The sequence below is a fragment of the Cetorhinus maximus genome, chromosome 1 (assembly GCF_964194155.1).
Source record: "Cetorhinus maximus chromosome 1, sCetMax3.hap1.1, whole genome shotgun sequence".
Classification (NCBI taxonomy): domain Eukaryota; kingdom Metazoa; phylum Chordata; class Chondrichthyes; order Lamniformes; family Cetorhinidae; genus Cetorhinus; species Cetorhinus maximus.
Window position 1 is genome coordinate 176,506,685 of NC_135879.1, and position 26,270 is coordinate 176,532,954.

General features: G+C 42.8%; 1 protein-coding gene and 1 long non-coding RNA gene across 2 annotated transcripts in view; one reads left to right on the forward strand and one right to left on the reverse strand.

Annotated features, from left to right (window-relative positions):
• Positions 1–1,368: 1,368 nt before the first annotated feature.
• mrps30 (mitochondrial ribosomal protein S30) lies at positions 1,369–21,767 on the reverse strand. Its single transcript, XM_078550090.1, has 5 exons — positions 21,181–21,767; positions 10,185–10,330; positions 6,083–6,188; positions 5,709–5,885; positions 1,369–1,877 (listed from the first exon to the last, which is right to left on the reverse strand). Exons 1-5 carry the CDS (start codon positions 21,752–21,754, stop codon positions 1,594–1,596), a joined length of 1,287 nt encoding a protein of 428 aa, XP_078406216.1. The 5' UTR covers positions 21,755–21,767; the 3' UTR covers positions 1,369–1,593.
• A 267-nt stretch (positions 21,768–22,034) lies between these two features.
• The window catches only part of LOC144685511 (uncharacterized), a 31,168-nt gene continuing 26,932 nt past the window's right edge, over positions 22,035–26,270 (forward strand). The window contains exon 1 of the long non-coding RNA XR_013577740.1: positions 22,035–22,242. This is a non-coding gene — a long non-coding RNA (uncharacterized LOC144685511). The remainder of the gene's footprint in view (positions 22,243–26,270) is intronic.

Below are 26,270 nucleotides of genomic sequence, written 5' to 3' on the forward strand. Positions count from 1 at the left end.
CTTAAAGCTTTTACAGTCTGCTTTTATGTTCTTTGCAAGTTTACCCACATTCTCTATTTTTCCCTTCTTAATCAATCTTCGTCCTCCTTTGCTGAATGCTAAACTGTTGCAATCCTCCGGCTTGCTACTTTTTCTAGCAACTTTATATGACTCCTCTTTGGATCTAATACTATCCTTAATTTCTTTTGTTAGCCATGTTTGGGCCGATTTTCTTGTTGCCTTTTTGTGCCAGAAAGGAATTTATAACTGTTGCAATGCATACATTAGTTCTTTAAATATTAGCCGTTGTCTACCACCTTTTAGTGAAGTTCTCCAATCTATCTTAGCCAACTCATGCCTCATACCTTTGTAGTTTCCTTTGTTAAGATTTAGGACTGTAGTTTCAGATTGAACTACTTCACTTTCCATCCTAATGAAGAATTCTATCATGTTATGGTCACTGTTCCCTAAAGGGCCTCACACAACAAGATTATTAATTAAACGTCTACCAGGCAGCGGTTCTTACAATACTTTATGGGTGCAAGACTTGGGCAACTTCCTGGCATCACAAAAAGCAACTAGAAGCATTCCATCTTTGCTGCCTGAGATCTACTTGTAACATCAGGTGGCAGGACAAATTCCTCAATAGCAAGGTTCTGGCAAAGTGCTACATAACAGGCATCAAGAGCATGCTCATCAGAACTCAAGTTTTGTTGGGTTGATCATGTGGTACGCATGAAGGATTCACGCTTACCAAAGGCAGTACTCTACAGTCAGCTGAGCACAGGAACCTGCAAGACAGGGCATCCCAAACTTAGACATAAATACAATTTGAAAGCGAACCTCAGAGCCTGTAAGCTGGATCCCAATACATGGGTAGAAACAATCTTGGACAGACCCAAATGGAAAAGTTTCTGTCATCAGGCAATTTCGACATTTGAGGAGGACAGAGTCAAGTGCCTTCTGGACAGCAAGCATGGTGCAAAGCCAATGCCTTCATCCATCTCTCCAACACTGATTTCATATGTAGTATTTGCAATTGGTTATGCAAACCAAGTCCTGGCCTAACATGATAAATGGCATCATCAACCTAGAGCGTGGAATGCACAATCAGTGAAGTGACAGGAGAATCTATTCCAAGATGTCCTTGACATACAAAGCAACTCCATCTCCTTTCCCATCTGGTGTCCTTCCTGATCGCTCAACATTCTTGTCTGCATGATTGGAAGTTAATCATGTTTCTTAGTATCAGTTCCGACTAGCAGAACAGTCTCAAGTTTAATTATTTTAAGAATATTTCTAAAATTTGTGGCTGAGATGGAATGGTTTTTAAAATAAACTTTAGATAAGCTTGTGATAATCATTAGAATTTTTTTTTCAACTATTACAAACGGAATTCCATTTAATTTGACAAAAAGAACATACCCCTCACCTGAAAACAATCCATCCTAGCAGTGCTGGGGAAATTTTGGAAGAATGTATTTTAGGTAGTTTAAAATGAACCTATGATCAGATTTTGAAACCCATACATACATTATATACTTAATAGGTGTGCACTCAAATATATATATTACAACCTTCAAATTACTTTCAAACTTATAAAAGAAATTACATTCAGCTTATGCTACTTTCTATTGATTCTGGTCTATTGAGCAAGAAGTGAACAAGTAGGCTCAGGACCTCATCATTGAACCCTCTGACATTATCTCCTTCAACATCTTCATATAGACGCATACTTTCTGTCCCCCAGCAAATGTTCTTGCGCTCGTTATGCTGGTCTGCCCTGGAAGACAGAGCTAAAGTGTTCAACTGATAGCAAAAGAAAGAGAAAAAAATTCCATCTGTAATTACAGCTTGGGAGACAAACGGTCGGGTTACATCTGCCTCACTCCAGAAACCTGAAATGACAAAAAGAAATGAAATCATCAGTTTGAGAATACTTGTATTCAGGGTTCAAAACACACAGGGGGCAGTGGGTGATTTTTCCTTCCAAAGACCCAAAAAAGCTGGAAAAAATTCAATCAAGGGGGCAACCACAAATAAACCATGAGAAAAATAGAGGAAATTCGTAACAGTATGTGCAAGTGACAAAATCCAAGAGGAACTGCCCCTCCAATCACAGGCTGCGGGGGGGGGGGGGGGGGGGGAGAAAAAGGGGATGCATGGTTGTGGGGTGGTGGGGGCGGCGGCAAAGAGCCCACCAGAGGCTGGGGTAGGCATTGGGGGGGCCTGCTGGAGGCAAGGAGGCTGGGTGATGGCCACTGTAGGGAGGTAGGGGGGGGACAGCAGGCTGCTGTAAGGAGTGGGGAAGGCTGGTGTAAGGGGGATGGGGTGCGGAAAGGGCCACTGTGGGGAGCCTGCTTGTAGGGGGTCGAAGGCTGTTGTAGGGGTGGGGGCAGGTTGCTGTGGGGATGGGGAGGGGGGAAGAGAGAGAGAGAGAGAGAGAGAGAGAGAGAGAGAGAGAGAGAGAGGGGGAGAGAGGGTGGTGGGAGGAGATGACTGGCTGCCGTGGGGCGGGTGGGAACCGGTTGCTGTGGTGGGGGCAAGGCTGCCACTGGGGTGGGCTGGGGGTAGGATGCAAAGGGGGAGAGAACAGTTTTATACCTGTCAACTAACTGGGAGCCCAGAAAAAACTTAATTAACTGAGGTAATTAATGTGTTGCAAATTATTGCAGTCTCTAGCTTAAGGCTACATAAGTTCAGGAACTATTGTATGGGGGAAAAGTGCAGTGGGTGCTATTGTAACGAGCACTGTGTTAATTGGATAATTTAGTACTGAGGAGTATTGTTCGTTAACAAAGATTTGCATTTATGTGTTACCACATCTCAAAAGCATTTCACCTGTGAATTATTTAGGTGTGGATGTGTTCATAAAAAGATTGAGATATATTGCACACTATAACTTAGTTTAAAGATTCAATGGCCTTTGGTCAAAAAAGACTTTTCATTAATTTTACATTACTTTACACTGACTTTTTTTGAGCAGAAAGTGAATAAACAAGTTGAAGTCCTCATTGAATATTTTCACGGACTGGAAAATAGTTGCAACGGCATTATTGGTAACCTTGTGAGCAGAACGGAAATAGAAGCATGTGTAGGCCATACAGCTCCTCAAGCCTGCTTCACCATTCAATAAGATCATGGTTGATCTGATTTTGGCCTCAACTTTCCTGCCTGTTCTCCATAACCCTTGACTCTCCCGAAGTTCAAGAATCTGTCCCTCAGCTTTGAATATATTCAATGGCTCAGCTTTTACAGCTCTCTGGAGTAAAGAGTTCCAAAGATTCATGACCCTCAGAAGAAATTCTTCCTCATCACCATCTTAAATGGACAGTCACTGTAAGGGAAACGTCTTCTTGGCATCCTCCCTACCAAGTCCCCTTAGAATCTTATATGTTTCAATAAGATCACCTCTCATTCTTCTAAACTTCAATGTGTACAAGCCCAACCTGCTCTACCTTTCCTCTTAGGACAAACCCTTCATTCCCAAGAATCAACCTAGTGAACCTTCTCCGAGCTGCCCCATTGCAAGTATATCGCATCTTAAATTAGGGGACCAAAACGGTACGCAGTCTTCTAGGTGTGGTCTCAACAATGGCCCTCCACAGCTGTAAAAAGACTTATCTGCATTTACACACCATACTTTGCAATAAAGTCTAACATTTCATGTGCTTAATTACTCATTGTACCTGCATGCTAACTCTTTGTGTTTCATGTACAAGTATACTCAGATCCCTCTGTATTGCAGTATTCTGTAGTTCTCTCCATTTAAATATATTTTGCTTTTCTATTCTTCCTATCAAAGTGGATAGCATTCACACTTCTCCACATTATCCTGCATCTGCCACCTCGTTGCCCCAAGTTATTTATATACCTCTGCAGACTGTGTCCTCTTCAAAACTTGCTTTTCTAGAAAGAAAGGCCATTATTTGTCCTAATCCTCCAGTGCTAATCCAAAACCAAAATCTTCTGGGAAACTCTGTCACACACCACAGAGATGACAGAGATATGGGGAGATCGTGTGTAGTGGTAATGGACTAGTAATCCAGAGGCCCAAGCAAATGCTCTGGGGACAAAGGCTCAAATCCCACCATGGCTGCTGGTGGAATTGAAATTCAGTAATAAAATCTGGAATCTAAAGCTAGCCTCAGTAATAGCAACCATGAAACTATCACCGATTGTTGTAAAAATCCACCTGGTTCCCCAATGACAGGAAATCTTATCCGGTCTGGCCCACATCTGACTTGAGATCCACGGCAATGTGGCTGACTCCTAACTGCCCCTGTGAAATGGCACTCAAGAGCAAATGCAGGCCTAGCCAGTGACACCCACATCCCATGAAAGAATAAAGAAAAATGTGAAACTGCTCAGACATGAGCCAGCTGTATCCACAGGTCAATTTAATTTGGAGCTGGTAGTGCTATCACTCAATGGGAATCCGACTACTGTTTGTAAACTGAGCTTTACAGACTTTTTAAATGAACAGAGATCAAACTGCCTTGTACATTCTTGAAAAGTACCTGTGCAGTTATTTCCAGGATCTTTAGATAATTTAGAAATCTGCAATGATCATTGTCAAATTAGAAGTATAATTTAACTGTAGCATTCTGTTATTGGTTCAACATCTTTGATGGTAAATTTAAGATTAGTTCTAAAACCTTAACAGTGATTATCAGCAAAGCCTCATGCTTGCAATGACTCGGTTGGCCATCACTTTTTAAAAGTTTTATTTTTTCATGGGATGTGGGTGTCACTGACAAGGCCAGCATTTGTTGCCCATCCCTAATTGCCCTTGAGACAAGTCACTTTCCATAGCATTTCAGAGGGCAGTTAAGAGCCAATCACATTGCTGTGGGTCTGGAGTCACATATAGGCCAGACGAGGTAAGGGCAGCAGATTTCCTTCCCTGAAGGACTTTAGTGAACCAGATTGGTTTTTACGAATGTAAACAATGGTTTCATGGTCACCATTACTGAGGCTAGTTTTTCCTAAATTCCAGATTGTTAATTGAATTTAGTTTCACCAGCTGCCATGGCAGGATTTGAACCCTTGTCCCCAGAACATCCTGGGCCTCTGGATTACTAGTCCAGTGACATTACCCTATGCCACTGTCTCCCCATGAATAAAGAAATTCATCTGTTGTTTAAAAATCTAACTGTAAAATTTTAGTACTTAAGATTATTCAGACACCATATTGTCAGTGAGAGAATTAAGTGCTGCTATGCATGTTAAGCTTCATCAGTTAAATCAAGGGTCATTTGAAAACCCATGTCCCAATATTCAAACTTTTAATGGTACAAAAGTCTGCATTATCAATTGCTTGTACACATGATTTATTACTAGGATACTCAAATCACAGCTGTACCTCATTCATACCAATAGTAACGGATTTATTGAGCCTGGCTCTCTAATGTCTTTCTGAAATAGCATTCCCATGAGTGGCAATTAAACTGACTAACGCAGTAAATTGGTTTCCCCTGCTGTATTCAATAGGAGAGTACACCGGAAGTAAAAATGTAAGATCATCACCAGTTTTCTTTTCTAATACAATTCCTGGTAATTTTCCTAATAGTCAGCAAAAACCTGTTTGTTTAGATGAATAAAATACATAACTCCAGGACCCACAAGGAAAGGAAAATAAATAAAAGCAGGGTTCAGAAGGAAAATAAATAAGAGAACATACTATAAAAACAAGGTTTTCGAGCTTTGATGAATTAGCACTGCCTAACCTTGATACATTGCCTGTGCTCCAGTCCAAGCAAACAAACTTGCAATGCCATTGGCACGCAAACGCACTTCAATCTGGTCAGTCAGGTTGTCTTTTATTAGTTTTTCTCGTCTCAATTTATCAGAAGCAAAGTGAAACTGGGTATGCCCATAGCAGGAAGAATCAGCAATCTTTGAGCCTGTAAATAGAAGACATAAAAGTACAGTCTTGCACTTGGTCATACTAAAATGCAATACAATACAGTAATTCAGCTGAATACTAATTCCCAGCCCATTAAAACAAGTTGTGGTGCAGTATTTAGTTTAATAAAATACTCAGTTATGCAAATCTTAAATATGAAAAAAGTACAAGCCGTAAATCCATTTTCCACCTTACCAATGAAAATATTGTTGTCATACTGCCGTTGAAATAATGGAAGTCGGCTTGGTTCAATTTGAATAACAGGAACATCTTCAGGAACCGATTGTCCCAAGGGCACAAACTAGGAAGAGAAACAAGCTGAATTTTAAAAATGCTTTCCAGGTAAACATCTAACTTTTAAACATCAAATAAAAATTCAGTATCAACCAGTGACCAAGTTATAGAAATCAATTCTCTCAGGATAGAATCTGCTAATCCAGAAGCTGATGTTAAAGCATTGAAGAAAATAGCCATTTCAATGTTTAATAATGATAAAAATTAACATTTTAACAGCAAATAATTATGCAGCTTTAAAGACTGATTAAGTATTGATTATTAACCAGTAAAGAGTGTAACGGTTCTATTGCTAGCCATAGAATGTTCTGATTCTGTAGCAAATAGAAAAATTGAAGCAAACCATGTTGAACAATATTTTAAAAGATCTCCTAGATTATTTGCATGGTCAGAGTAGCAGCTCCTAACACACCATATCTAAAGGTTCCTTATCCAATTCATTACAAAATCTCATACAGGTACTTTCAAGCAAACATGAATTCCCCTCCCTTTAACTTGTGCACTAACTCCTCTAGTCTCATGCAAATTGATTCATTTTGTCCAAAGTAGGGGAAAAAAACACAAATTATCCATAAGAGGAGAATGAGAAACCCAATCCTTTGAAAGGGAAATCACCTTGCAACCAAGAGCATCTTGCCCCTACAGAAAATAAAATAATGAATTCTGAAGTCAGTTAGATACAAAAGACCAATCAGCTGGTCTTGCCTGTCTACATGCAACATCTACAAGAAAGGATTCTCCTTAATTGAACATGCTGAAAGTCTGACATGCTATTGTAAAGAGAATTATGCTACATATAGGTAACCAGTGTGAAGTAGGTTACTTCCTACAGGAAGTAAAAAAACTAAAAAGAGTAACAGAGGAATTAGTATTGGCTCAAGGATAGCACTTTCAGAAGAGTCAGAGGTTGTAAGTTCAAGGGTGCCCTCCAGAAGCTTGGGTACATAAGCATGGCAGACACATTGTTCTGTACCGTCTAAGAGGTCATCCTGCGGATGAGACATTAGCTGATGTCTCGTCCGCCCTCTCAGTGAATGTAAAAGGTCCAATGGCACAACTTCAAAGAGCAGGGGAGATCTCCTAGAATTCTGGCTAATACTTAATGTTCTCTAACTGTCCAAACAAAAACAGATTACCTGGTCATTATCGTGTTGCTTGTGTGCAAACTAACTGTAATTCCTACATGGTACCAGTGACTGTACTTCAAAAGTATTTCATTGGCTGTAAACAGCTTTCGGGTGCCCAGAGGGTTTGAAAAGTGCTACATAAATGCAAGCTTGCTTTCTTTCCCCGGCAGAGTATGCTGACACATAGCACACTAAAGGAGAACATAGCATCAAGCTCTCTTCAAAGCACCAGGCATCAAAGTAAATTATTTTCCGTCTATGTGAATCATTGAATTAGGACAGAAAAATTCATTCATGGGATGTGGGCATCACTGGCTAGGCCAGTATTTATTGCCCATCCCTAATTGCCCTCATGAACATGGTGGTGAGCTGCCTTCTTGTACACCCTATCATTTTGTTTAAGAGTTTTGAAGAACATATAATAAAAGATTTCAGGAATTTTTAATTAAACTTAATATACCGTTTGAAAAACAATGATTTCCCCCCACTCCTTGCGTTGCAGTGTCAACCACACATGGGATTAGGTCTGGTGCAGAGTGAAGTTTTCTCTATTTTGCCTCAGCAACAAGCCTGCCCCAGCCTCAGAAGGGCAGACCCTAGTAAGCCAATAACATTTTCACATCAGTATTCTGCCTTCAGGTTGAAATTGCTGAAAAGGAGACAGTTTTGTGCTGGAATGAGAATAAAAGCAGACAAACATGTTGCAAGATTTTCAACAGCTTGCAAACAGGCAAAGTGCAGCAGTGAAAGATTCTTGTCCAACTCACTGCACAACCCAGTCCTTACACTTCAAAAACATTGAATCCTTGGATATGTCTGAATTGTTGTTTCATTGCATTTTCTATAAAATTTAAATGTCTGAAGTTATGCATTATGCTTTTTTTAAACTAACTTTATAGATGGAATTTTGCCCATTAGTGTTCTTTATTTGAAAAATGTTGAACAGATACAAAAATTAATTTGTTGAAATTATGTTGATGTTGTTTTGAGAATAGAGATGCAGTGAGAAAGGAAATAGCTAGGTGAGAGCTTTCTTTGAGAAGATGAATAAATTAATATAGTAAAACACATTGCATCATTAAAATCAGGCTGTTAAGTGAGGCAAAGGAGGAGATAGTAGGGGCGCTGGCAATAATTTTCAATACCTCTCTGGCCACAGGAGAGGTGCTAGAGGACTGGAGGGCAGCCAATGTAGTACCGTTATTCAAGAAGTGGGGAAGGGATAAACCAGGGAACTACAGGCCAGTCAGTCTAACTTCAATGGTGGGGAAACTATTGGAAGCAATTCTGAGGGACAAAATTAATCTACACTTGAGAAGCAGGGATTAATTAAGGGCAGTCAGCATGGCTTTGTTAAGGGGAGGTCATGTCTGACCAATCTGATTGAATTTTTCGAAGAGGTGACCAGGTGTGTAGATGAGGGCAATGCATTTGACACAGTCTACTTAGACTTCAGCAAGGCTTTTGATAAGGTCCCACATGGGAGGCTAATAACAAAGGTAGGAGCCCATGGGATCCAAGGCAATTTGGCAAATTAGATCCAGGATTGGCTGAGTGGCAGGAAGCAGAGGGTGATGGTCGAGGGGTGTTTCTGTGACTGGATGCCTGTGTCCAGTGGGGTCCCACAGGGATCAATCGGTGTTGGGTCCCTTACTGTTTGTGGTACATATAAACAATTCAGACTTGAATGTAGGAGGGTTGATCAGTAAGTTTATAGATGGCAGGAAAATTGGTGGGGTGGTAAATAGTGAGCCTCAGATTACAGGAGGATATAGACGGGCTGATCAGTGGGAAATGGAATTTAATCTGGATAAGTGAGAGGTGATGCACTTGGCCAGGACAAACAAGGCACGGAATAAGCGATGAATGATAGGACTCTGGGAAGTACCGAGGATCAAAGGGACCTTCGTGTGCATGTCCATCGGTCTCGTAAGGTAGCAGGACAGGTAGATAAGGTGGTTAAGATGACATCTGGGATACTTGCCTTTATTAGCCGAGGCATAGAATATAAGAGCAGGGAGGTTTTGCTGGAACTGTATAAAACACTGGTTAGGCCACAGCTAGAGTATTGCGTGCATTTCTGGAATCCGCATTATAGGAAGGATATGATTGCATTAGAGAGTGCAGAGGACATTTACCAGTATGTTGCCTGGACTGGAAAGTTTTAATTATGAGGAGAGATTGGATAGACTGGAGTTATTTTCCCTGAAGCAGAGAAGTTTGAGGGGGGCATGATTGAGGTGTATAAAATTACGAGGGGCATAGATAGGGTAGGCAGGAAGGAACTTTTCCCCTTGGTGGAGGGTTCAATAACCAGCAGGGTATAGATTTAAGGTAAGGGGCAGGAGGTTTAGAGGGGGTGTGAGGAAGAATTCTTTTACTCAGAGGGTAGTGGGAATCTGGGTCTTTCTGCCTGAAAGGGTGGTAGAGGCAGAAACCCTCATAACATTGAAGAAATATTTGGATTTGCACTTGTGGTGCCATGGCATGCAAGGCTATGGACCTAGTGCTGGAAAATGGGATTAGAATAGTTAGGTACTTGTTTGACCAACACAGACTCAATGGGCCGAAGGGCCATTTCCTGTGCTGCAGACCTCTATGACTCTGAAATCTAAAATTCTCTTGATTAATGATTTTAACTCATATCTTATTAAACTTTAAATATCATTCCCAAAAAGCATAATGGTGATCCCCAGTTAAAAGAAAAAGGTTAAAACACAGTATTATAACAGAAGAGAGAACTTTACCTGATACTTGGTGTTATACTATGTGGTTAATGCCAACAACACCTGACTAAAATGCAGGAAACTTCTGGTTACAAACGAACAAACAGAAGATGCCTTTAAAACCCTTAGCTGTCTTCACTGAGCTATTACCTCAGGGAGTTGGTCATGAACCCGAATTTGGCAGTAAGGTTTGTCATCAATCTGGAAACGAATAGGGTCTACTTGCCCTTTCCGATGCCCTCGAGGAACAGTTCGTTCACCCCGCAACCAGAAAAAGTTAACTTCTGGTTCATAATCTGAAACAAGAATAAAAATATTCTTTAAAGCACCAATCCATTAATGCTTAAGATTTAATTCCTTAGTTGTAACTAGTTACTCGTGTTAAATGTTAATCTAAAGTTTCAACGTTTAGAATCTTGCAAGGTGGGAAAGGTACGATTGACATGATGTATATTATATAGAAGCTTTTCGATTTGAGGGTTAGAAGTGGAATTGAAAAAAAAATCATGTCGTTTTTAAAAATCTGTCATCACAAATAGATATATTAACATCTGTTTCTCCTACTGTTCATTCCTTTAAGGAATGCTTACTAAGGAAATCACTAACATGCTTTGACTAGTTTATCAAATTGTGCAAGTTAAATTAACAAACCCTTCAGAAGGTCAAGATTTTTGAAGCACCCCAAAATCTAGGAAGCTTCCCTCAAAATACTAAATTTGGCAACTCATCCACACCAGTTCCCTTAATCCTGTGTCCAGTGCCACCTCTTTAAAGGCAAAACTAAAAAGGATGTACTTTTTGGGAGGGATTGAATGACATACATACGTCAAGATACGTTCCAGAATTTTTACTTTTCTCTTCTATGTAAAAAAAATTGAGAATTATTACATATACTGCTTTGAAACAAGTGATTTTACTCAGATTTGGAAAGCTACTATCCATCACTTCTGTAATTTAATCACTCCTGCCCTCCATCCTATCAGAAGTCTCCTTTGTGCTCTTTTCCTGCAATTTTCCGTGAAAGTTGTTCATTTGTAATGTCTCCTCCTATTTCTGGCAAAAGGTCAACAGCCTAAAACATTAACTATTTCTTTCACGATACATGCTGCCTGACCAATTTTTTAAATACATTCATGGGATGTGGGTGTCGCTGGCTAGGACAGGATTATTGTCCATCCCTAATTGCCCTTGAGAAGGTAGTGGTGAGCTGCCTTCTTGAACCGCTGCAGTCTATGTGGTGTAGGTACACCCACAGAGCTGTTAGGGAGTACCAGGATTTTGACCCAGTGATAGAGAAGGAACGGTGATATATTTTCAAGTCAGGATGGTGAGTGGCTTGGAGGGGAACTTCCAGGTGGTGGTGTTCCCTTGTGTCTGCTGCCCTTGTCCTTCTAGATAATCGTGGTCGTGGGTTTGGAAGGTGCTGTTTAAGGAGCCTTGGTGAGTTTCTGCAGTGCATCTTGTAGATGGTACACACTGCTACCACTGTGCATCAGTGATGGAGGGAGAGAGTGTTTGTGGATGGAGTGCCAATCAAGCAGCTTTGTCCTGAATGGTGTCAAGCTACTTGAGTGTTGTTGGAGCTGCAGTCATCCAGACAATTGGAGTGTATTCCACCACATTTCTGACTTGTGCCTTGTAGATGGTGGACAGGCTTTAGGGAGTAAGGAGGTGAGTTACTCATTGCAGGATTCCTAGCCTCTTGTAGCCACAGTATTTATATGGCTAGACCAGTTCAGTTTCTGGTCAACGGTAACCCCCAGGGAGTTGATAGTGGGTGATTCAGCGATGGTAATGCCACTGAATGTCAAGGAATGACCTAAGTGTTCCCAGTATTTAATGTTTTTATTTCAGATTTCCAACATGAACCGTATCTTGTATTTATTTTAAGAGGTGTGATAGTAATCTAGAAGTATGGGAGTTAACAGTTGTGCACCAGCAGTGCAATTCAAGGTCAGGGTTAGGAACTATGACTGCATTGGCACTAGAACGCCACAGAGCTGCATAAATAACGACGGCAGAGTGACTATGGATTTTGCGCAGCTTTGGGTTTATGGCTAGGAATGGTCAGTTGGAAGCCGCTATTGGCAATGCCAATATTACTGGGCATGACTATGCAAAAGCTTACCAGCCAGAGTATTTCCCACAAACAAGTTTAGATATTTAATTGACAACTGCTGAACCTTCCAGGTCAATTACTTGTTTGAAAAAAATCATAAAATGATGGAAATGCTCAGCTGATCTGGCTGCATCTGTGGAGAAACAGGTTTAATGTTTCCAGTGAATGACCTGTCATCAGAACAACATTTTCTGCTTCATCACTGATTTCCAGCATCCGGAGTATTTTGCTTTTGTATCAGAACAAAAAAGGAAAGACCCGAGATAGGGTGGAAGGCAGCAGCAATTAAGTGAACAACAGAACCATTACCAGCATGTCAGAAAAAAATGGGAGCAGTGATTGTGACCTGACATTGTTGAACTTGATGTTGAGTACGGAAGGTTATATACTGCTTAAATGTTCGTTGGACACCTGTCATTTCACCTCCTCCTTCCCACCATCCAGGTCCCCAAAAGCCTCTTCCAGGTTAAACATGAATTTACTTGTAGCTTTAGATTTAATACGGTATTCGCTGCTCATGATGCCGTCCTTACCACTTTGCTGAAGGCCTTTGTTCAGCCCTCAATCACAATCGTGAGTTGCCTGTCACTTTTAATTCTCTGCTCCATTCTGACCTTGGCCTCCTACACTATTTCAAGAGCAGCTCAACTTTTACGTACTTTACAACGTTACGGACTCAATAATATAGAGTTCATCAATTTCAGATCCTAACCACTGCTCCCATTTTTCCCAGTCAACAGACTCAGACGTCTACAGCACAGGAGGCCGCCATTCATAAGATCATAAGACATAGGAGCAGAAATTAGGCCATTCGGCCCATCGAGTCTGCTCTGCCATTCAATCATGGCTGATAAGTTTCTCAACCGCCTTCTCCCCGTAACGGCCATTCGGCCCATCGTGTCCGCACCGGTCAACAAAGATCTGACTACATTAATCCCATTTTCCAGCGCTTGGCCCATAGTCCTGAAGGCTATGGCAACGCAACTGAATATCTAAATACTTCTTAAATGTTACAAGAGTCTCTGACTCAACCACCCTTTCAGGCAGTGAGTTCCAGACTCCCACCACCCTCTGGGTGAAAAAAATTTCTCAACTCCCCTCAACTTTCTACCTCTTACCTTAAACCTATGCCCCCTGGTTATTGGCCCCTCTACTAATGGAAAAAAGTGCCTTCCTAGCCGCCCTATCTATGCTGCTCAATTTTATACACCTCTATCAAGTCCCCTCTCAACCTTCATTGCTCCAAGGAAAACAACCCTAGCCTATCCAATCTTTCCTCGTAACTCAGACCCTCCAGACAAGGCAGCATCCTGGTAAATCTCCTCTGCAATCACATCCTTCCTATAATCTGGTGACCAGAACTGCATGCGGTACTCCAGTTGTGGCCTAACCAGCATTTTATACAGTTCCAACATAACCTGCCTGCTCTTGTATTCTATGCCTCATCTAATAAAGGCAACTATTCCATATGCCTTCTTAACCACCTTATCTACCTGCCCTGCTACCTTCAGGGATCATGGATATACACACCAAGGTCCCTCTGATCTTCAGTACTTTCCAGGGCCCTACCATTCATAGTGTAATCCCTTGCCTTGTTAGCCCTCCCCAAGTGCATTACCTCACATTCTGCCGGGTTGAATCCCATTTGCCACTGCTCTGCCCACCTGACCAGTCCATAGATATCCTCCTGCAGTTTACGGATATCCTCTTCACTATTTACCACCCTACTAATTTTCGTGTCATCTGCGAACTTCTTGATCATACTTCCTACATTTAAGTCCAAATCATTTATGTACACCACAAACAGCAAGGGCCCCAGTACCGAGCCCTGCGGAACCCCACTGGAAACAGGCAGTCACAGAAACAACCCTCTATCATCACCCTCTGCTTCCTGCTTCTCAGCCAATTTTGGATCCAATGTTCCACTTTGCCTTGGATCCCATGGGCTCTTACTTTCTTGAGCAGTCTGCCATGAGGGCCCTTATCAAACGCCTTGCTAAAGTCTATGTAGACCACATCAAATACATTATCCTCATCAACACTCCTGATTACCTCTTCAAAAAATTCGATGAATTTGTCAACCACGACTTTCCATTAACAAATCCATGCTGACTATCCCTGCTTAATCCATGTCTCTCCAAGTGCAGATATATTCTGCCCCTCAATTCTTTCTAGCAACTTCCCCACCACCGAGGTTAGACTGACTGGCCTGTAATTTCCTGGCCTTTATGGGAACATATTTTCCCAGTACTCTCGTTATTTCCTCCTTGAATGACTCCCACTGCTTGACAGTTTTATCTGCAAGTAGCTGCTCCCAGTCCACTTGGCCCAAATCACAACTCACCTTAGTAAAATTAGCCTCTCCCCAGTTTAGAACTTCAATTCCCAGCCCAACTTTATCCTTTTCCTAAATCTAACTGAGTTATGGTCACTATCTCCAAAATGCTCCCCCACTGAAATGCCTTCCACCTGCCCTGGCTCATTTCCGAATATTAAGTCCAGAACTGCCGCCTCCCTTGTTGGGCTTTCTACGTACTGGCTAAAAAGCTCTCCTAGATGCAATTTAAGAATTTTGCTCTCTCCCTACCTTGCACATTAAAACTATCCCAGTTAATATTTGGGTAGTTAAAATCCCCCACTATTATTGTCCTATTTTTCTTAAACTTCTCTTGAAATTTGATTACATATTTGATCTTCTATCTCTCCCTGACTGTTTGGGGGCCTATAGTACACACCCAACATCATGTTTGCCTCTTTTATGTTTTTTATTTCTACCCATATGGTCTCATTTGATGATCCTGCCAAGATTACATATCTCCTCACTGTTATATTTGATTCCTAGATCAATATTGCAACTTCCCCTCCTCTTCTATCCCCCTCTCTATCTCATCTGAATATCCTATAACCAGGAATGTTGAGCTGCCAATCCTGTCCTTCTTTTAGTTTCAGTCATAGCTATATCATACTCCCACGTGCCCTCAGCTCATCTGTCTTTTCCTCAAGCTCCTTGTGTTAAAACATATTCCACTTAGCCTTGCTAAACTCTAGCCTATGTTTCCTCTGCCTTCCAGGTTCACTTACTAGCATTTTAACTTCTAATTCTATCTCAGCTACTCTCCCCTCTGAACTCTTTTCAGGCTCCCACCCCCCCTGCCAATTTAGTTTAAATCCTCCCCAATTACATTAGAAAACCTCCCTTCGAGGATGTTGGTCCCGTTCCTGTTCAGGTGTAACCTATCCAACTTGTACTGTTCCCACCTTCCCCACAAACGGTCCCAATGCCTCAGGAATCTAAAGCCCTCTCTCCTGCACCATCTCTCCAGCCACACATTCATCTGCTCTATCCTTCTGTTCCTTTACTCACTACTGTGTAGCACTGGGTGAAATCTGGAGATTACTATCTTTGAAGTCCTGCTTTTCAATTTCCTATCTAACTCCCTAAAGTCTGCTTGTAGGACCTCATTTCTCTTTCTTCATATGTCAATGGTCCCAACATGGACCATGACCTCTGGCTGTTCACCCTCCCCCTTCAGAATGTCCTACAACCATTCCGTAACATCCTTAACCCTGGCACCCAGGAGGCAACATTCCATCATGGACTCACGCCTACAGCCACAGAAGTGCATGTCTACTCCCTCACTGACAAATCCCCTACCACTTTTGCCCTTCCACACTTCTTCCTCCTATCCTGAGCAAATGGACCGCCCACAGAGCTATGGCCTTTGCTCTGGCTGGCCTCCACAGAGGAACACACTCTCACCGTTTTCCAAGGCTGAAAAATGGTTTGCGACAAGATGCACTTAGGGAATCCTCTCACTACCTGCCTGGTCCCCTTTTTCTGTCTGGTGATCACCCATTCCCTCTCTGTTTGCACTTCCTTAAGCTGCAGAGTGACCACGTCCTGAAATGTGCTATCCACCGTAGTGAATGCACCATAGTGCCCCTTGCTGCCGCTCAAGCTCCAAAACCTGGAGCCCGAGTTGCTCCAGTCGGAGGCACCTCCTGCATACATGGTCATCGAGGCCAGCAGGAGCATCTAGGATTTCCCACATAGCGCAGGATGTGCAAATCACGGGACTGAGCTCCCCAGGCATATCTTAAATAAATAGAATATGCACTTTTGCTTTTATTTTACCCTTACTCGAGTTATGGACTAGATGCTAGATCCTCCTCTAGGTGCTGCTGACTGCCTGTCCCAGGTTCCTCCTCTCGTACCCTCCTCTAGCTGTTGCTGACTGCCTGTCCCAGGTTCCTCCTCTCGCACTCTCCTCCTTACAGATACTGGAATTATTTCTGTTCACTTCATCTCTCCTACCTTCCACCCCCAATTACTGACCTTCCCTGTTAGTCTTTCTCACCCCAACCCCATCTTTCCCCTGCCTCTTTACTTAATTAAAACCTGTTACATCTCTAACTTTGTTCAGTTCTGATACAAGGTCATGGCGAACTCAAACATTAACTGGTGTTTCGCTCTCCACCGATGCTGCCCGACCTGGGTATTTTTGACATTATCTATTCATATGTCAGGATTCCAGTATCGTCTTTTATCTTTTGGGTTTAAACTACACAAAAATAGGAATATACAGGATTTAGGTAGTTCTTTTCCCAGAAAATTGAGCTTGTGGAATACATTGCCAGCTTGGATGGTGAGTGTTCACTCTCTGTATGTCTTCAAGAGGAGGCTTGACTGGGGCAGAGGTCAATTCATGGCAAGTGTCTTGACAGATACTTGATCCATGAGATCTCCTGGACTTGTCTCAACCTGAGGAGTTAAGAGAATATCCCAGATTTTTTCTTTCTTTATTAGATCTGGTTTTGAATTTAGGCATGATGTTTCCAACCATCATGTAGGGCAGGCTTGATGGACTAGTTGGTGTTACAGTGACTGTCAATCTTGTCGGTTCTGATAAAAGAGTGAAGCTAGTTCTGCGTGTAATTGCTGTGAGTTTGGTGAGTAAGGGAGTTCAGTGAGGAGAGGAGGGAGGTGCTCTTTTCTTTTTCTTCCACTATCTTTCTCAGCCTCTGGGAGACCAGGGGTTGAAAAGCTGCACTAGGGGGCTGAGTTAAAAATCCAAGTGTGACATCATGGGGGAAACGATGTCATTGGTTGGTAAGAAACTGCTGTTAGGGAGGGTCTTTAAGTAGCTGAAAATTAGAAAAATGCATTCTTTTTGAAAGAAGTAGCTACTTAGATTTAAGTAAGAAACACAAGCGATGGGGAAGTAAAGTTAAGCCAAGGCCAAGTAAAATAAAGTAGTATAAGTAAACCAAAGTAAAATAAAGTTAGCGTAAGGGAAGTAAATTGAAGCCATGACAGGATAACTCAGTCACGTGGCATGTATAAGTATGTGGCAAGTCATGGATGCTACCGGTGCCCTCGATACCACATACATAGGAAGTGTCACCAGCTGCAGAAACTTGAGCTCCGGGTTTCGAGCTCGTGCGGCGGCTGGAGTCACCGTGCTATCCAGCTTCTTGGATGTGCCATATTCAGAGCGGTAGTCACATCACAGCTTCGGAGCTTGGAGGCAGAGAGGGAATGGGTGACCGCCAGGCAATCCAAGAGAACTAGGCAGGTAGCGCAGGAGACCCCTGGGGTCCCGCTGGTCAGTCGGTTTTCCGTTTTGGATATTGGTGAGGGCATTGGTTCCTCAGAGGAGTGTAGTCAGCACGAAGTTTATGGCACCACAGGCGGCTCAGCTGTACGGGGTGGGTGAAGAAGAAAGAAAGAGCAGTAGTGATAGGGGATTCATTAGTTAGGGGAATGGGCAGACATTTCTGTGGTCATAGACATGACTCCAGGTTGGTATGTTGCCTCCCTGGTGTCAGAGTCAAGGTTGCCATCGAGCAATTGAAGGATATTCTTCTTGGGGGGGAACCTGATCAGCCAGAGGTCATGGTCCACATTGGTACCAATGACTTTGGTTGGAAAGGGAATGAGATCCTGAAAGCAGATTTTAGGGAGTGAGGGAGGAGATTAAAAAGCAGGACCTCTAAAGCAACAATCTCAGGATTACTCCCAGCCCCACGAGAAACGAGTATAGGTATAGGAGAGAGAGGGGGATAAAAAAAAGTGTAGGTGTAGCATCAGTGGTTAAAGAATCAATTACAGCTGTGAGGAGGGATGGTATACTAAATGAATCATCAAATGAGGCCATATGGGTTGCTCAGAATTAAAAAAGGGACAGCCACACTGTTAGGAGTGTACCATTGACCCCCAAATAGTTGAAGGGAATCAGAAGAGCAAATGTGAAGGCAAATTTCTGAGTGCAAAAACAATAGGGCAGTACTAATTGGAGACTTCAAACACCCTAATATTAATTGGGATATGAACAGTGTGAAGAGCACAAAATTCTTGAACTATATTCAAGTGAACTTTTTTTTAAGCAAGCAGTTAAGTCTAATGAGAGGGGCCCAATTCTAGATTTAGTCTTAGAAAATGAAGCTGGGCAACTGAATGAAGTAGCAGAGGGAGGCCATTTTGGAGATAGTGACCACAATAGTTAGATCGAGCAGCATTATGGAAAAGGACAAAGCTATAACAGGAATAAAAGTTCTAAATTGGGGGAAGACAAATTTTACAAAGCTGAGAGGTGAGCTGGCGAGTGTGGCCTGGATACAGCTATTAGAAGGGTAATGGTGTCAAATCAGTGGGAGGCATTCAAAAGCAAAATTCTACAGGCATTGCACACATATTCCCACAAAGAAAATGGGTGGCACCACCAAATCTAGAGCCCCCGGTCAGTCAAAAGCAGACAGGGTAAGATAAAGCAGAAAACAGTCACAAAAAGCTTAATACTGTAGAAAGCCTCGAGGAGTATAGAAAGTACAGGGATGAAGTAAAAAAGGAAATTAGGGAAGCAAAGAGAGGATACAAAAAATATGGGCAGGTAAAATCAAAGAAACCCAATATTTTCCCAGTACATTAAGATCAAGAGAATAACTAAGGAAAGGGTAGGGCCTATCAAGGATGTATGTGGTAACTTCTGTGTTGATGCTAAAGATGTGGGTAGGATTCTCAATGAGTACATTTGTCTTCACTAAGGGGAGGGATGATGCAGACACTCTCATTAAAGAGGAATGTGAGATATTAAATACGAGAAGGATAACGAGAGAGGAAGTACTGGAAGGGCTGACATCTTTGAAGGTGGATAAATCACCAAGGCCGGATTATTTCCTAAACTGTTAAAGGAAGCCAGGGAGGAAGTCACGGATGCTCTGAGGATCATTTTCCAATCCTCACTAGATACAGGGAGATACCAGAGGTTTGGAGCTCTGTGAACGTTGTACCATTATTTAAAAAGGGTGCAAAGGATAGGCCAGGAAATTATAGGCCATTCAGTCTGACTTCAGTGATGGGCAAATTAATGGAATTAATTCTGAGACGCAGGATAAACTGTCACTTAGAAAGGCACTGATTGATCAGGGATACTCAGCATGGTTTTGTTAGGGGAAGATCATGTCTTACTAACTTAACCAAATTGTTTGACAAGGAGGATTGATGAGGGCAAGGCAGAGGATGTTGTCTACATTGATTATAGTAAGGCATTTGACAAGGCAGACTGGTCAGAAAAGTGAGATCCCATGGGATATTGGGGAAGGTGGCGAGTTGGATCAAAAATTGGCTCAGTGACAGGAGACAAGTGTAACAGTCGATGGATGTTTTTGCAAATCGAAAGCAGTTTCCAGTGGCATTCCACAGGGCTCAGTGCTGGGGCCCTTGTGGTTTGTTTCATATATTAACTATTTGGACTTAACTGTGGGTGGCATCAGGAAATTTGCAGATGACACAAAAATTGGTCATGTAGTTGATAGAGAAGAGGATAACTGTTGTCTCCAGAATATCAATGGTTTGGTTGAGTGGGCAGAAAAGTGGCGAATGGAATTCAATCCGTAAAAGTGTGAGGTAATGCATTTGGGGAGAACAAACAAAACAAGGGGATACTCATTAAAACAAGAGGATATTGAGAGGGTTTGAGGAAGTGAGACACCTTGGAATGCATGTCCACAGGTCCTTGAAGGTAGCAGGACAGATGGATAAGGTGGTAAAGAAAGCATATGGAATGTTTTCCTTCATTGGACAAGGTATTGAATACAAAAGCAGGGATGTAATGCTGGAATTGTATAAAATGCTGGTTAAGCCAAAGCTAGAATTTTGTGCACAGTTCTGGTCACATTACAGCAAGGACATAATTGCTCTGGAGAGAGTACAGAGGAGAGTTACAAGAATGTTGCCAGGGCTTGAAAATTGCAGCTACGAGAAAAGATTGGATAGGCTAGGATTGTTTTCCTTAGAACAGAGGAGGCTGAAGGGTCACCTAACTGAGGTGCACATAATTATGAAGGGGACTAGATAAGGTAGACAGAAAAGACCTGTTTCCCCAAACTGAGGGGTCAATTACCAGGGGCCACAGATTGAAGATGATTGGTTGAAGGATTAGAGGATACAGGAGGAAAAAACTTTTTCACCCAGCAGATGGTGAGTGTCTCAAATTCACTGTCTGAATTGGCGGTTGAGGCTGAAATGCTCAACACATTTAAAAGTACCCAAATCTGCACCTGAAGTGCTATAACCTGCAAGGCTACCGACCAGGTGTTGGTTAGTGGGATTAAAATGAGCGGCTAGTTTCTTTTTGGCCAGCGCAGACACAATGGGCTGAATGGCCTCTTTCGGCACCAGTAATTTTGAGTATGGTTCTCTGATTAAAACACAACCACCGTGTATTATCTAAGTTTCAGCCTGCATGGTGTTTTGACCACTAGGTGTCTAATAAACAATATTATTCCACATTAGAAGGAAAACCCCGCTTTCAACAAGAGTTAACGTGGGGCAGAAATTCATCTCGGGCAATGGAGCAGGATGGGTGATATGGGATCAGCTGCCCCAGCGCCTGACATTTTAGACCTTTAAGCCCGATGGAACTGAATATCAGGCGGCCGACCCGATACCGCCCAAGACCCATTTTTACCCTGGGTGAGTAGGGAAAGCCTCCGGGACAGAGGGCGGTGCAGGGAGGGATTCCTTACCCAAGGTCGAGGCTCCAAGCAGCGGGTTTTCCGCTACCAGGGCGCTGATGAGCCGAGGCACCAGGTTGCCGAGGAGCGGCAGCACCGTTTGCTCCCTTTCCCGGTACAGGAACGGCCGTCGCCTCTTCATGTAGAAATTCTCCTGCAAAACTGCCTCGCACACCAGGGACTTGAGCTGGCCGAGCTCCAGGGCAGCCCCGGAGCCGGCGGTGAGTCGGCCGGGCAGCCCCGGCACAAAGGCGGTCTTGGTGAAGCTCTGGTACCAGCGATCCGCGTCGATCGATAACGTCTGCGGGTAAACGACGTACTTGAGTCGCTGGATCCGGGTCAGGAGCCGGAGCTTCTCGGCCACCGAGGGGGTGTCATGAACCCGCTGGAAAAACTCTTCCATCCGCCGCTTTTGAGCCGATTTGCTTTTAGCGGTTCTGGACGGGAGGACGGGTGGGTACCGGGGGCTGAGCGGGGCCGGGGTCAGGGCCGGCTCGGTGCCCAGTCCCGCGCGCCCCGCTCCGAACCTCCGCCCTCCATTCAAACACACCGAGCGGACCAACGGCCAACGACTGCGCGCCGCCATCTTACCCGCCCGGGGAATTGTGGGGGGGGGAGGGAGAGAGCAGTGCGTCATTCACATGGAGGCAGAACTATACAATAAAAAGCCACATGGAGACAACTGTCCAATGAAAATCCACATGGAGACAACTATCCAATTAAAATGCCCCAATCGCAGCACGAGCAGCGACGACGACAGGAGGAACGAATAAGGCTTTTGAAATAGAAGCAGAAAATGCTTGGAAAACTCGGCAGGCCTGACAGCATCTGTGGAGAGAGAAACAAAGTTAACGTTTCGAGTCTGACCTTTCCTCAGAGCTAAAGAAATGTGATGAAATTTATACTGTTTAAGCCGATGAAGCTGGAAAAAAGGCCAGCAATAGGTAGGGGCAGAGGAGGGATTGGCAAAGATGTCATGAACAGAAGACAAAGGGAGTGTAAATGGATCCGGATTTTCTGGGCCACTGAGCCCACTGGAAAATCTCGACTACAGCTCCTCACACCCTGCTTTCTGTAAGGACTCCATCCCATTCTCTCAGTTCATTCGCCTCCATTGTATCTGTTTTGATGATCCCACATTCCAAAACAGTGCTTCTGACATGTCCTCCTTATTCCTCAACCAAGGTTTCCCACCCACTGTGGTTAACAGGGCCCTCAACTGTGTCCGACCCATCTTCTGCTCTCTGCCCTTGCACCTCCGTGCTCCCCCCCCCCCAGAACCATAATAGGGTCCCCCTTGTCTTCACTTTTCACCCCACCAGCCTCCACATTCAAAGGATCATCCTCCATCATTTCTGCCAACTCCAGCATGATGCCACCACCAAACACATCTTCCCCTCATGTGCCCGTGCCCGTGCCCCCCCCCCCGCCCCCGGTCAGCTTTTTTTAGGGACTGTTCCCTCTGGGACATCCTGGTCCACTCCTCCATCTCTCTCAACACCTCTTCCCACAGCACCTTCCCATGCAATTGCAGAAGGTGTAACACCTGCCCCATTACCTCCTCCCTCCCACTGTCCAAGTGCCCAAACACTCTTTTCAGGTGAAGCAGTGCTTCACTTGCAGCTCCTTCAATTTGGTCTACTGCATTCACTGCTCCCCACCTGTTACTTGTTCCATGTTGTTCTTTCGCAGAGTGCCTACCCTTGTTCTGCTATTAACGCATTCTGCTTTCTTACCTTTATGCCACTATCAGCACCTTCTTTAGCCCTTACCACTACCATTGATACTCCCTTTGTCTTTTCGTCCATGACTCATGTGCCAATCTCTCCTTAGCCCCCACCTATCACAGGCCTTCTTTCCAGTTTCACCTGCTCCAACCCCTTAAATAGTATAAATTTCATCACATTTCCACCTCTCTTTAATTCTGAAGAAGGGTCATACAGACTCCAAATGTTAATTCTGTTTCTCCACAGATACTCTCAGACCTGCTGAGTTTTTTTCCAGCATTTTCCGTTTTTATTTCAGATTTCCAGCATCCGCAGTATTTTGCTTTTAAATAATATTTTTGGTTCTTTGTGGCAGATTCAACATTTTTTAAGAGTATTGGTTATTTTTGTATATTACTAAAGGTGTTTTTTAAACTCTGCTTGTTATTGTACTTCCTTCAAACAAAAGTAAGCAATAAACGGTTTTTAAAAATAATTTTAAGATATGGGAATTGTTGGAAAAGCTGCACTATTGCCGATTCCCAGTTGCCCTAAGAAGGTGATAGTGGGTGAACCTTCTTCTTGAATCACTGCAGTGAAGATGTATTTTTTGTAGCGGTTTGACTGATAGGCTTGCTATAGGCAAAGAGTCAACAACAGTAGAACTTCAATTACCACAATTATACAGTTACTGCAATGATACAGGACATTGGTGAGGCCACTTACGGCCACTGTGTGTAATTTAGCCTCCTTGCCTAAAGAAAGACGCATTTGCTCTAGGTAGAGTGCAACAAAGGTTCACATGCGGGGATTGTATTATGAGGATAGATTGAGTAGATGTGGCCTATATTCCGAGTCTGGAAGACTAAGAAATAGATGCCTGGCCATCTGTCTCTGTTGATACAGTTCCCAAATGACCTCATTGTGGATGCTTGGTTGAACTCCAAACCTTATAAATACATTAGCTCAGCAGTGGTTCTGTTTTGACAGGTGGAAGTGGAATGTTTGCTTTGATTGATTGACATCTTTCCGAGGTTATAAGTTACTCTTTCTTTTTTCTGTTTTGTCAATGTCTTTGTTTATTTAGCTAAGATGTGAGAAAGTGAAGAAAAGCTTCTGAAATTGATTCTATGAATGGCTCTGTCCGACTGATACCTTTATAGGGTTTTATGATGAATGGGTGTTTTTTTGTTTTCCACAGCATTTCAAAACTTGCCATTGTTATTATATGACTCATTGACCTGTACATAGTGCATACTAGGTGAGGGGCATGAGGAATGGGAGAGGGATGTATGGATGAGTGCTAGAAGACCTTACAGCTATTAAAACAACTGAGACAAAGTTCTAGAAAACTGAGGCGGGTCTTCTAACCAGCCCACCTCGGCAATTGCCCCCCGAACTTCCCCACCCCTGTGGCTGCCTCCGATCAGGGTCAGCAGGCCTGCTCAATCTTGCCCCAGCCTTTCCAGAGTGAAAGTTGCGGTTTACAGTACCCTTTATATCGAAGTGCCTTTGCCAAGTTGGGGAATTTCCCTACTCGAGCTGCTCCCACCCCACCCACCTCGGTAGTGAAAATCCAGACTAAGCAGTCAATAAAGGGTAAATAATGGACCCGCTGTATTTCAAAGAGAAACAGTGCCTTTATTGTTTTCATTTTATTTCAGCTCCACAATGGTCTCGGTCTCAGAATTCCACAGCCCCCTCGCCCCCCCGCCACTAGTCAGGACCTAAGCTCTGGAATTCATTCCCTAAACATCTCCTCCACCTCTCCTCCTTTAAGATGATCCTTAAAACTTACCTCTTTGTCCAAGCATTTGATCACCTGCCTTAGTGTCCCCTTCCGTGGCTCAGTGTCAAATTTTGTTTGATAACACTCCCGTGAGGTCCCTTTGGATGCTTTACTATGCTAAAGGCTCTATATGAATGCTAGTTTTTAGGTGTAGGTTAAAGGTCCAGTATAGCTTTTTAATAACTGGGCTAGCAATTTTTCAGTAGTCAGTCACATATAGAAGTATTTGGGTCAGCAGTTTGCTTTTTGGTCATGTATATATGTTAATAAAGATAAGAGATGACTTGAATGCTGCTCTTCACGTAATACAACTAGGTCAAATTGGTTGCGGAGCATGTCAGAAATTTTGTGGCATTTCGGGAGTTAAGTTCTATAACCCTAGAAATTGTGCGCAGGGATCGCAATTAACCCATGCCTGTTCACAGCACTGCAGGTAGCATGTCGAATTCATGCTGATTTTAATAAAAGCTGTGTACTGTTTATTGTGATGATATGTATATATTTTTACATGTCTGTGTTTATGTATATATTCTGTGTAGGTAAGGGTAAGCTGTGTGTGTCCAGGGTTAATCAAAGTTGGGGTTGTTCGAGTCATATTGTCTGTAGAATCTTAAGGGATGAAAGACTTCTTGCATTTTGTAATGACGCCTTATGGTGGGTCTTAACTTACAAGGAAATGGAGCAGACCTGAAATTTGCATTGGGGGATGAGTTTTGAAATTTCTTTGTAGCTGTTGCATTTCCAAGGGGTCTCAAATGTGACAACGAGCATTTACATTTTACAGGAGATTTGTGAGTAAATGGGCAGGCGTTTTAAATTTTATTGACTCGAAATAGAGGTAAAATAGGAACATGAAAGGTTTACATATTTGAGAACCTAAGTTTTCAATGGGATATTTGAAGACAGTGGAGAACTAAGGTGAAAGGGGTGAAAAGGTATTTATGAAAATAAGTTTTCAGCTGTAGGGAGTTGCTGTGGGGGGATTTTCCACTGAAAGCCAGCTCCTGTGTTTTGGAGTGTGCTGAAAAGCTGTGAAAGTAGTTTAATTGAAGAAAGCAACTCAGTTTTGGGCCAGAAGAATAACTGTCCTGAGAAACAGTTTGTTTTGAATCTCCCTTTGGAAAAACCACATCAGTGTGGATTTGTTCTGGGAAATCGTGGATTGTACATCTGTTTAAAGTGAAAGCAATTTCTCAGTTTGAATATTTTCTGGATTTTATGGCTAACATCTATAAGGGCTGTTGCCAAAAAGATAGTTGTATTATGTACCTTTGATAAAGCATTTTGGGATTTATTTTGGAAGATTTCTTTCTATCTTTTGTGTGTTTAAGTTTTATCTTTTCTTTATTTTAATAAACAGTTTAATTCTTCAAAGTTTTAAAAGGTATCACTGATACCTGTGCTTTTGTGTTCGGCAGGTTTCCTTCCTTGTTTCTACAATACAAAAAAAAAATTACTATCAGCCGAGATGGATTTCAATCTGAGATCTGGCTTGCTCAGCTGCAGTTGTAACATTATTAATTGCCCCACTGCCAGTAGACAATATTTCTCCTATTAAGTTCAGAATCAGAGAATCTTGGGGCATACTCTCTCCCAACTTCAACCAT